A 12310-nucleotide genomic window follows, 5' to 3' on the forward strand; every position below is an offset into this window, starting at 1 on the left:
GAAGTTATTTTAGGATTTAATTTTCTTTGAAAACCCAAGCATGATAAATACCACATCCTTAAAAACAGATGCATCTCCAAAATTCTAAAAGGAAGTTTAATTGTGAATGACTCCTCAATATTTTAATTTTCTCCATGAAAGCTATTAAGACTAAAGACTATTTGTGCTACTCTACGTGTTAGTGAACAGAAATTATAGGGTCATTTACATTTTATAACCCACCTCTTTATTAACATGCAGGGAGGCAGGATGCAGCTGCTGTCTGCTCCTGATTCTTGAAGGAAAAGGTGATGAAGAGAGTGCTGCCCTTTAAATAAATAAACAAGCCCTTCTTTTCTTAGTCTTGAGGGAGAAAAATTTTAAGCATTCTGTGAGGCTTTATACACAAAGTGAATACAGACATTTGATGTACATGCCCTTAGAGGCTAAAAATTGTTTTGACTTTCCTGAAGAGCAACACCAAACAGAGTATTTAGTTACGCCATCGATATGGTCGCTTCCCACAATTGTAAAATGCTGCAAAATACTGAGAAAATAGCAGTTAAATCTGTGCTCATCTTGGGATAAACGCTGCACTTGCACTAAGGCTTACTGTAACAACAAACCTACAAGCAATTTTACTGGATTTCTCAAGATGAATAATTTCTTCACCAATATTTACAGTTGAATAAAAAAGAAACATTTAATAGAAAATAAGCAACCAATTCTTCTTATATTACACTTGCATTTAATGAAGTCATTCAACTACACAGCCCTATTTCACCTCACTAGATCCAGGTGTATTTCTACACTTGGAGAGCTCTCACCATCCTTGCTGAGTGGCTACTTCCACTGGAATTAATCTGGCAACGAGTGCTCTCCTTTCTCTGGAAAAGAAAGCAAACTGGCAAGCAATGTGCACCTTGACTTACAACCTGATTTATGAAAGAACTCATCGGGGTCAAGTATATTGAAGCATAAATCTCTGAAGAGAATCAGCACTCGTTGGTCTGAGGGGAAGAGACCCCCCCCCCAACCAAGTCCAGGCAGCAGATGCTGACTTGCAGAGCTGGCTGCTGTGGAGCACTCTCTGCCCCACAACTTACTCTTCTGCAGCACTATGGGATGAGTGTGGCAGCTCACGTAACTTTGGAAGTTATGATAGTTATGCAGTCTACCAAATGGGAAAGAATCAGGCTCTGGCGGTCTATCCTTGCTTTTGTTTGGTGGAGGAGTGGGAGGTTAGCTGATAATTACATTTTAAGTAATGATTTAATCAAGCCACTATAAGCAACATGCTTATGTCAGCTGAGTGATACCAAGGAAAACCTTAATAGAATCACAAAACAAACAAAAAAATCCCCTCTATTGGTAGAAAATATTTCATTATCTGCTTAGGAAGAAAAGACTAATTACAAGACAAATAGCCTTGCTACAACTCTTTTAGAGATGCTACCCAAGTTTTGCTTTCTCTTTGCTCACTTTTATCTGCTCCTGACATAAAATGACCTGTATTTAGGGAAATCTAAATACCCTGCTAGATATTTCGAGAGCATGTTCAGCAAAACTGTCATATGCTTCGGCATCGATGTAGTTTTCCTCTCAAACTCATTTATCACAGAGTACTGAAAAAATTCTGACAATACATAGTAGCAGTTCAAAGAAAACACAGGCCTCACTAAGTCTTTTTTTTTTCCTCAAGAAATAGGCTTGAAATGTATAGAAATTGAAAACCAATAATATTTTTAAATTAATAAATAATTAAATATTTTTTACAACTTTGCAACGTAACTAAAATGGATGCATACACCTCATTTCCTGAACAAACTGCTATGCCTGTCACCTGTAATACCAGCAATTGAGAGCTGCTTTTCAATTGTTAGGATTTAAAAACAAAACACAAACAACGCAACATTTTGAACTGAAAACTCCTTTAAGACTAAAGAACTTGCTGTTCTACACCTAATGGCTATGACTGCCATCATTTCCAGTTCTTGAATCTAAGTATGCACTGTGCACCTCTGCAACATTACTAATTGCAATTCACTGACAACAAACGCTGGTCTCAATTAAAAACCCCTTTATTAAGACCAATCCAAAGCATCAATTCTAATACTTTACAGTAACAATGCATAATTTAAGAAAATTACTGATTTTTCACATCCCTTTCCCCTGTACATTCTTTCTTCTCTGTACATACTTTACATAGTAGCATCATTACAATTTCCCATTGGGATTACAGTAGAAATAGCTTGAACCATGTTTAGTACAATCTCTTTGGTTCAAAGCAATGAACTCCTTCCTTCCTCAAAAGCACCATAAATATCTACACCATAGCATGCATGCTGCTGTCAAGAATCCATGACACAGAAGTGTTTTCTTGAAATTTCAGGCTCCCATCGATTAAGCTGTCCAGTTTCAACACGAGAGGTTTTCTGATGATCGTTAACAATCAAGAAGCTGCACTACATTCTCTAAGCATTTTAAATAGTAGGCATGTAGCTCATTTTCTTCTGGATGTGGAGTAGCTAAAAGGAAGAAAAAAAACCCATTATTTGAACTCCATTCTTAACAAAAAAATATATTTTCAAAGATCACATGAAATGACTTGCTAGAGATCATGGTATTTTATGATCTTAACCTCTACATTTTGAGTAGCAAGACAAGTACTACTGCTTTATGCTGAAAAGTCTAGGTTTTTTGTTTTCTTTTCAAAGGGTAGATTTTTTCAGCAGTATTCCCTGCTTAGTTGTAAAAAACAGAGGTTTGATTAGATTACGTTACAATGATGTCATGCTTTGTTCGTGACAAAATTTCTCATGATGGAAAATAACAGTGAACATGCTGAAAAAATCCCTCATTTGTATTTAGAAGAACCATCTACCATTTTAACCCAAATACCAATATAAAATGACCAAAGCTTTAACAGGGTAGGTTAGTCGAAAAACTTAGTGTAGGAAAATACAGACAACACCTTCACATGACTTCAAACTAAAACCATTATAGTTGCATAAAATCTTTCTTGCTCAAAATTTTTATATTTAAATGTTCATTGAATTAAAAAAAAATACTGAATTAGAAAAACTCCCCAATTTTTCAGTCTAGGACTTTAGAATATAAAGTTGTACATGAATTAATAGGGATCAAAGCTACAAGGTGCTTGTCTGCGAAAGCTGCTATGAAGAACAATATAAACTTAAGTATTTATTAACACACTGTGTACCTTAAATGCTGCAATACGTTATGTTTAATGGTTACAGTACTTTGATAAAGGGTGACAATGCAGGAAGAATTATCATGAGACATGCTAGCAAAAATACGTCTTATACTGACAGTGTTCAATCTAGGCAGAAATTTTTGGCTATTCTGTTGTGCAAAATACTATTGGAATTTGGTATTATAAGCCTGCCAAGTGAGAAACCTATTTGAGTACATCTATAGAGCAATTAAAACCAGTAGGAAAACTCACTGGCTTAAAATGAAAACATTTGCATGTTTGAAGCTCCAGCTAGGGACCAGTGTTTGAATATCCTCCAAAATCAGTGCTCTTGAGCTGATCATACAATAACTCTTCAAATAATAGTTATGTTCAGTTACTTGAGAAAAAAAAAAAACCTTTCAGAAAGTCAGCTAACTCATGGTACAGAATTTTAAGACTGGCATGGTGATCTGTTCTGATCCCTCATCCATGTGGCTGGCCACACTGAGGTTGAGCACTGTTATGCAAGGTCAATGCTAAATGAACCATTTTTCTTGTTGCTGAACTTAAGAATTAGGACACAAAATGTACTGTGCAAAAGGCATTGTGCTGCAAGCACCATTAGACCTGTTAAACTACTCACAATTTCACACAGAAGTATCATTGCAAAAATTTGCACCACAACATTGACATTACTTGCAAGTAAGACTTACTTTTCTTTGCTAAGGAATAAGCCTCATCTATTCTCCTCTTTATTGATGGATTCTTCAAAGTCACTTTTGCCTGTAGCACACACAAACATACAAAATACAAATACTTGACTTTCTTCTCCACATGTTCACATTTTAACAGCAGGGAACAAGCTGCTTCCTTACCATGTTGTTTAACCTCCTAACCTGAGCAGCTATTTATTATTTAAAATAATAAATGAACTGCTGCTTTAAATAAATAAAACTAAAGTTTATAGGTTACTGCATGATTTACAGCACAATAAAAGTAACATTATAATTTCTTCAAGTATTTCTCAAATACAAACCTTCTGATAGTTGTGAAGCAAAGCCCAAAGTGAAGCTGCTCCTATTCTCTGAACAGCACAGCTATCACTTTCCAAACAGGCAGAAAGCACTGCAATTGCTGTATCTAATGAGAAAAAAACCCAAACAAACAAAACAGTCATCTAGAAAATATCAAAACCACACAAATATATTTACATGTCTCAGTATTTGGATGCTTTGAGGGCACTCATTTTTATGGCAAGTATTAGTATGGCTGAAGGATTAAAGAAACTTTATTTTCAGATTAATTAAATTTAAATATCTTCACAAAGCTGGCAGACTACTTTGAAAGAAGTTTTAAAAAGAATATAGCAAAACAAAACTAGACAATGCTAAAAAATTAAGCCATCAGTAATAAACAATGCCTGTTACATACAGCCATCAGCTATGCACAGCGACTGAAGAAGCCATGAAACTGTTTTATAACTCCCAGTAGCCACAATTAGAGCCACATCAGGATGGAAATTAAGATGTTTCTCTTTTCCTTAGGACTCATTATGTAGATAATTTGTAACCAATGAGAAATATTTGCCAGCCCACTGTTGCTGCCTTAATCTCCCAGCCTAGCTCTGAAGCCAGGCTTCAAGCCCGCTGGTTCACGTCATAATAAAAATTCCCACATTATGTAACTGGATAACGCATGCTTCATTAAGGCAGCAAATCCAGCATCTTGGGGGGAAAAAAGGCACAGACACTATGGAAAACATGCTGAGAATTTTTAACAAAGGCAGAAATATTTTCTCTGCAATTAAATTTACATGCCATGGTCACAACTTTATCATTATCATACACACTTTCTACATAGCACAGAACACACAACAGTCTGCCTCAATATCCATGACATGCAGGACCTAATAAGGTTTTGTCCATTGAAAGACAGGAGCTTCCACAGTAGAAATATTTTAATACAGTACCTCTAAAATACATTATTTCCTGACACAAGGAATCCTGCAACACACACTCCCCAAACGCCCGCCACCCCAGAAAAACTAGCTGTTTGAGAAAACTGCAAAAATCCTTTCATTCATAATGTGTTACCTTATTCAAATTATTAGTCTCACAATAAATCTTGATTAGTTTTTAAGCTATTTACCTGTTTTTTTTCTTTTTGCTATGTATTTTTATTTTTTTAATCAAAACACATTTTCTATGATTAATTCTACAAAAATAGTTTTTATAAAAATGCTTTTCTAAATAAAAATATCGAGTTCTTGGTCAGTAACCCAAATTGCAATGAAAATAACGTATTCTGGAAGACAATATTCTCAGGTAAAATGGCTTGTATGCCCTTAGATACTCACCATTAGCTAATATCTTTGGTTTATTAGTTGGACTAAAACATACATTATGTAGAATAAGAAGTGCTAGATGTTGGCTGCTCTTGTGTTTGTATTTACACATTTCCACAATCTGGTCTAAAAACCCATTTATTTTCATGATCATCTGCTGCCCATCTTCTCCAAAAGATATGTTCAGTATCAGCTTTAGCCAAAGAGTAGACATATTTCCAGGATTTTTATTACTTCCTTTTGGTAATGAAAGCAACAAAAAGTTCTGCAGGAAGTTACTCTGTCAAAGGAAGGAAAAAGAATGTTAGAATTTATAGTGATCCACGGTTCGTCCATTGCTGTTTGACCTTCCAATCTGTATACTTGACCAAAACCTAATACTTATGTTTCATTTATGTATGTTAGGGAAGCCATTATTAATCAAGGATTTTTGAAAGAATTGCATACAAAAACGTATCCATGCTAATATGGTGAAATACATTTTCTTCCATTAAAATTTATGCCCTGCGGATACATAAAATTTAACCCAACACAATATATTTCTTTAAAGGCTAATTCCCATCAGTACAGAAGCTTCTTGCTTTGCTCTTAGCATTTCTGCTCCAAAATAAGCTAGAAGCCATTTAACTGAATCAATACACTACTCACCTGTCATATTCTGGATTCTTTATTTATTACTGTCTGCCTCATTAGTAAATGCTAAAGGTATCGTAGAATCACCCAGTATCTCGAGTTGGAAGGGACCCATAAGGATCTATATAGAACCCCACCCTCCTCACTGGCAGTCCCAGCAATATCCTCTGCAAAGCTTTGAGGAATAAGATCTGTGTGTTGACATGGCATACACTCCTGCTTCCCAATCCCAGGGTTTGCCTCCACTTTAAGGAGATTCTGAGCACATCAAAATCTATTCCCCTGTTGCAAGAGGGAGATGTTCTAACATAACGTTTCTGCAATGAAAAAAGCCCTTGATTAAATATTCCCAACCTTACTGACTCTGGACACTACATACAGGCATCTGGTCCAAAGAAAACAATCTAGCATACAAACTCATTGTGGTTTTCTTGACATGACTGTAATATTGGTAATTTGATTTTCATAGATGGAATCGGTAACTCAGCATAGTTTACATTATGAAAGCAGAGGTCAGGAGGGTGAGCGAAGGCTGTCATATTAGACTGAAACTCTGAACAGACAGCTGAAGCCAAAACAGTTCACAGAACAGAACACATACAATAGAAAAGATCTCCAACTCTCAGTTTCTATCACAAAGTTGAGTATTAGCAATTTTTTAACTGTATGACCAGACTTTACATAATTAGTATCATATAAAAATCACATTTATTGTGTTTTTTTCCCCTAGCTGGGCCCTGAGCACCACATAGCTGCTCTCTCTGGAAAGGGGGTGGGGAGAAGGGAAGGGGAAAAGAAAAACAAAAGGTGAACCTCACAGGTTGGGATAAGGATAGTTTACTGGGAGAGAGAGAAATAACAATAATAGAACAAAATACAGCAAAATACACAAAACTGGTGCTACAGAATGCAGTTTCTCACCAAAAAACACAAATCCTGGAACTGCACACTCCTCCTCCCCTACAGCTCCCTTTTATGCTGAGCATGAACTGGCATGGAATACCCTCTTTGGACAGTTTGGGTCACCTGTCCCAGCTGCGTCCCCTCGCAGCCTCCTGGGCGCCACCTACCTTCTTGTTAGCAGGGCAATACTGAGAAGTCCCTGGCTACTTGGCAACAACTAAGAGATCAGTGTGTTACCAGCACTGCTCTCAGCCTGAATCCCAAACACAGCATCCCACTGGCTGCTAGAAAGAAAATTAACTCTATCCCAGCCGAAACCAGGACACATTTCTCCCTGTCTGTTCTAGCAGGTAGTTAGGTCCAAGCACAGAATACCATTAATGTAAATTAATATTGTTCTAATTATTAAACTATTACAAAAGATGCCAAAATCAAATGCACTTTTCACAATTTCTGTTGCATTACCTAGTTTTATCACGTCATGACCATAGCTGTTCTCTACAAGGTCTGACATTTTGTCTCAAGGTGTTGAATGATGAAAGATTTAAAAGAAACAGATTTTTCAAAGAACATTTCATAAAACAGAGTAAGGATCATCATATATACAAGTTAAAAAGGGAAAAGACAGGTACTTACATTTATGTAATAAGAACAGATCTCTACCTAACAGCCAATTACAGACACATAGGACATCTTTGCTAAAACTACAAGTTTTATAAGGATTGTATTTCACACTATATACCTAATGTTTTATACAATGCTTAATTTCTTGCTTACTTACATGCAGTTTGTTCTACTGTATACTCACTTTCATGATCCAGTAGTGATTGCTATCAATATCTATGGGTATTAAAAAAATTTACACCCTGCTCTAACTGAGTGTTTATAAAAAGTTCTAGCAAAAATTGTGTAGTTCCACTTGCTGTTTCCGTCCAGACTATGAATTTGACCAAATTACACACTGCACTTAGGGAACAGTAGCACAACTAACTGAGGAGACACAATGGTTTTAACTCTCACAGAAGCATCTCTATATGATCATAAGACACTCCATATTGAAACCTGAGGGTTTATTAAAAAGGAAAACATCCATCATGTTGCTAATATCAAGAATATTATTTACTTACCTTCTGAATAATGCCTTTACAGTCATGAGACAGAGCAAGGTTAGAAAGAAGACAAAAGACCACTTGCTGAATCGGGCTGTTGTCGTTTGACACTTGGGAAGCCAGTTTCAAGACGTGATGCATTAATGAACTGCCAGCTGCACTTCGTGCAGAGGGAAGTGATGACTGTCCACCACTGGCCCAACAAAGCGAAGCACAACCTTAAAGAAACAAGAAGTTCATCATACAATAAATGCACATATACATTAACACCAAAAAAAAAAAGGTATAGAAAGAGCAGTTTACCATCTCAAAGAGTGAGATGGGACTTTTGAAAGGGTTGTGGGGTTTTTTGTGTTGAACAGTGGAGTCAAAAGGACATGCTTTGAATAGGACTGTGCCTGAATGTGGCAGTTGACAGAAATAGGCGTCTACTGTTCTAGAATATAAGAGGCGATTCTGCCCTTGAAGAGAAGCAATTGCTCCATCTCAGCAAGTCTCCCTAAAAAAACCCAGAACAGTATATTTAAGGCACTATACAATTATTTGTCATCAGAATCTGAAGGGACCCTCTGAAACTGGTTCATAAAAAGAGGTCTCCACAAAAGGTTTAGTAAGTTCCTTAAAATACTATTCTGTGAAGTAAAAGCACTGTCTGCATCTGTCATTACCTTCTACAACAATAACATGCAAAATCCTATGCTACAAAATCCTAAACTTGATAATACAGCAGCAGGGAGGAACTAAGTTTGAGCAGAAACATGCATATATGAGTTTTGATTTAGTAGCATTTGACATCTGCAACAACACTAACTTCTTAGATGGCAGAAGTAAATAAAAATGAGAGTTTTTAACTGTTACAAACATCTACATGCATTTATTTGTCTGACTACGCTAAGGGAAAGTGGTCAACCAGTTCAGAGTAAGTGAAGTGTGGGTCTGACCAGAAAGAAAAAACATGATTCATCTAAAAACACCTGCCCTTATCTAGCAAGGAAAATAAAAAAGCCACCTAGAGCCATTCAGACTGAAAGAACATGAAAGACCACCAGTACTTTAGTTTCATTTCCAGTACATCGTGGGGCATAACACTTTTTATTTTATATCCTGTTGTTGACTAACACATATTTGACCTTTCTTCGGTCCATATTAAAATATGTCTTTAAGAAAAAAAGCATCACAAGCTCATTTAAGGTCTGGAGACATTAATTTAAAGAGGGTAAAAAAGCTCTACCAGACTGTTCAGTTAATGTATTTTAATCATGCTAACTCTTTTATGGTACCTTGACAGAGAGAAATCAACAGATACTTATGTGTCTCTTCAAATGACTAGCAAATCATTATCTGAGACAAATCCATGCTAGAAAAAAGAATGGGCTTCCAGTAGTGGGCATAATTAATCATCAGTGGAAATAAAGGGTTTCCTCAAATGAAGGAGAAAATCCTTATGAAAAATTTACAAATGAAAGCTACTGAGCCTAATGCATAAATAAATGGAAGAAATTTAATACAGAATTAAATTAGATTATTGACTATTTCAAAATCAGAATGTTCTCAATAAAGGCCGAAGTACGAATTTTATCAAGTACTGGCACAGTGTGCTTTGAGAGAATTCCTAGAGTATTCTTTCTCCAGCACACCTTTCAGTTTGGCAGGACTTTCAGTGTAACCTTCAAACATAATGTTTGGAATTAAATGCTATCTAATGCTTTCAATACAATCGTATGCTTGCTAAATCCAAGACTGAAACAGAATCTGAACAAAAAAGTCTTGAATGCATTAAAATCAAAACTCTTGATAAGACTTTGATGGTCCACTGATTTTATACTTTCTTCTTATAGTAGTACGTGTTATTTTCCGTTTATTATGTTCTTCTGGTCTTAATTATTCTGGTTAAATATTTTGATGTGTTTTGTCATAGAGTTGACTATCATACCTGCAGGATAGTTTGCAGTGTAGACACAAAGCAAATGCAGAGCTATTTGCATTGAGTCATTGTCTATTAAAAACCATGGCCACAGTGAATGCAGGACAGGAACAAGATGACTTTTGAGTGCTGCCACCTGCAAGAATATGAAGAAGAAGTTAAACTATTATACTATGAAATACTTTGAAAATTAAATACAGTGAAAAAAACACATTTTTACCTTAATGTGCCCAATTAGTTTGCTGCAAAAGACTGTAAGGAGAAAACTGACACCCTCATTTCAACTCTAATGAAATCAACTCCACCCCACTCAAAACCAGCACACATTTTAATTACCAAGAGATATGCAAACAAAAGTAAAGATCTATTCATCCCAACTCTGATTGTTCATGAGTTCCCTCTTCTAGTTTCATTTTACACCAACTAAAATAATTATTTGGCCTCAAAAGCATGGAAATAAAAGACAGCCGTTCTGCAGAGCAAATAATAGGAAACTTGAGTTATCAATAACAACCTCCTTCTTTCCTCCAAGCATTTGTCTCTGCAGATCCCTGATCAAAACAAGAAAAATATTCCACAATTATCTGAGTTTATGGCACAAGCAAGTTATGGGGACCTTAGGGATAACCATCTGTGGTGGTTTGACCAAGGCTTGAGGCCAGATGCCCATCGAAGTCGCTCTGTCACTCCCCTTTTCTGCTGGACAGGGGAGAAAAATATATATTGAGAGGCTTAGGTGTCCCCACCCACTCTGGTGTGGGGTCCTCCACAGGCTGTAGATGGGATCTCTGCTCCCCATCATCATCCATGGGCTGCAGGGGAACAGCCTGCTTCACCATGGTCTTCTCCATGGGCTCCAGGGGAATCTTTCTCTATGGCACCTGGAGCACCTCATCCTGATCAACCACCCTGCTTCACTGGCCTTGGTGTCTGCACAGCTCCTTACATCTTCTCACTCCCTTTTCTGGTGGCAGAAAGCAGCTGATTGCATTTTTTTTTCTCCTAAATGTGATTCCCAGAGGCACTGTGCCCATCGTTGGTGGGCTCGGCCTTGGTCAACAATGGCTCCGGCCTTAAGCCTGCTGGTGTTTGCTGTCTGGGGCCTGCAGAGAGCTTCTGGCTACTTCTTGCAGAAGCCACCCCTGCTGCCCTCTCTCCTCCACCAGAACCAAGTCATGCAAAATTACACCACCAAATGGCTTACTCAGCCCATATTTATGGGGTCGTATGTATACTGTGAGTACTGTGTGCAGTTTTGGGCACCACAGTACAAGAGGGTTACAAAACTATTGGAGAATGTCCAGAGGAGGGCATGAGGACAGTGAAGGGTCTGGAAGGGAAGTCTTATGAGAAGCTAAAGTCCCTGGAGAAAAGGAGGATATGGGGAGACCTCATCACCATCTATGCTTCTTGATGAGGGGGAGCAAAGGGGCAGGCACTGGTCTACTCTCTTTCCCGACCAGTGATAGATCCTGAGGGAATGGCATGAAGCTGCGACAGGGGAGGTTTAGGCTGAGATATTAGGAAGAGGCTCTTCACTGAGAGGGTGGTCCAGGCACTGGAACAGGATCCCTAGGGAAGTGGTCACAGCACTGAGCTTGACTGAGTTCAAGAAGCATCTGGATGCTGCACTCAGTCCCATGCTCTGACTTGGCTGGCTCTGTGTGGAGCCAGGAGTTGGACTTAATGATCCTTATAGATCCCTTCCCAACTCAGGATATTCTATGATTCTATACAAAAAGGATGCTAACACAGTATTGGTACTTCTAGAAAGTCTGGAAGTCTTGTGCTTCTAGCAAACCATTTGTTAAAAAGTAGCACAAATTGTATCACAATGCCAATGCAAACTAAACTGTGAAAATAAAAAATGGAAAGAAGTGTGTGAAAGGAGTATTAGCAATAAGAAAGAGGTAGAGTATTGATAAGAAAGGAAAAGAACATGGGAAAAAATTAAAAGTATTATTTTCTCCATGGAAAAAAAGACACATGCAGAAGAAATAAAGTAGAAGAGGAATTGAAAAGCATAAAGAAAAAGACAATCAATGTGAAAAGAAGAAAAAAAAATCAAAACAAGATTCTCAGCAAGAAAAAAATACTAAAAGAACCCCCAAAGATTAAAACAGAATTGCGCCTTGCAGGATTATTGGCATTTAAATGTAAATGGTAAATTATTATCATATGGTTTGTTTTGGTTTTGGTTTTCTTCTTTCAGAAAGGGA

The 12310-nt window shown here is 37.2% G+C and overlaps 1 protein-coding gene across 1 annotated transcript in view; it reads right to left on the minus strand.

Annotated features, from left to right (window-relative positions):
- Positions 1-2424: 2424 nt before the first annotated feature.
- The window catches only part of RTTN (rotatin), a gene marked incomplete at both ends in the record, with an annotated part of 86762 nt that continues 76876 nt past the window's right edge, over positions 2425-12310 (minus strand). The window contains 6 exons of the mRNA XM_084279810.1: positions 2425-2507; positions 3892-3961; positions 4215-4318; positions 5535-5802; positions 8186-8385; positions 10101-10227. Of these exons, the coding sequence (XP_084135936.1) occupies positions 2425-2507; positions 3892-3961; positions 4215-4318; positions 5535-5802; positions 8186-8385; positions 10101-10227 (852 nt within the window). The remainder of the gene's footprint in view (positions 2508-3891; positions 3962-4214; positions 4319-5534; positions 5803-8185; positions 8386-10100; positions 10228-12310) is intronic.

This window comes from Gallinula chloropus (genome assembly GCF_964237585.1).
Source record: "Gallinula chloropus genome assembly, chromosome: 2".
Lineage (NCBI taxonomy): Eukaryota > Metazoa > Chordata > Aves > Gruiformes > Rallidae > Gallinula > Gallinula chloropus.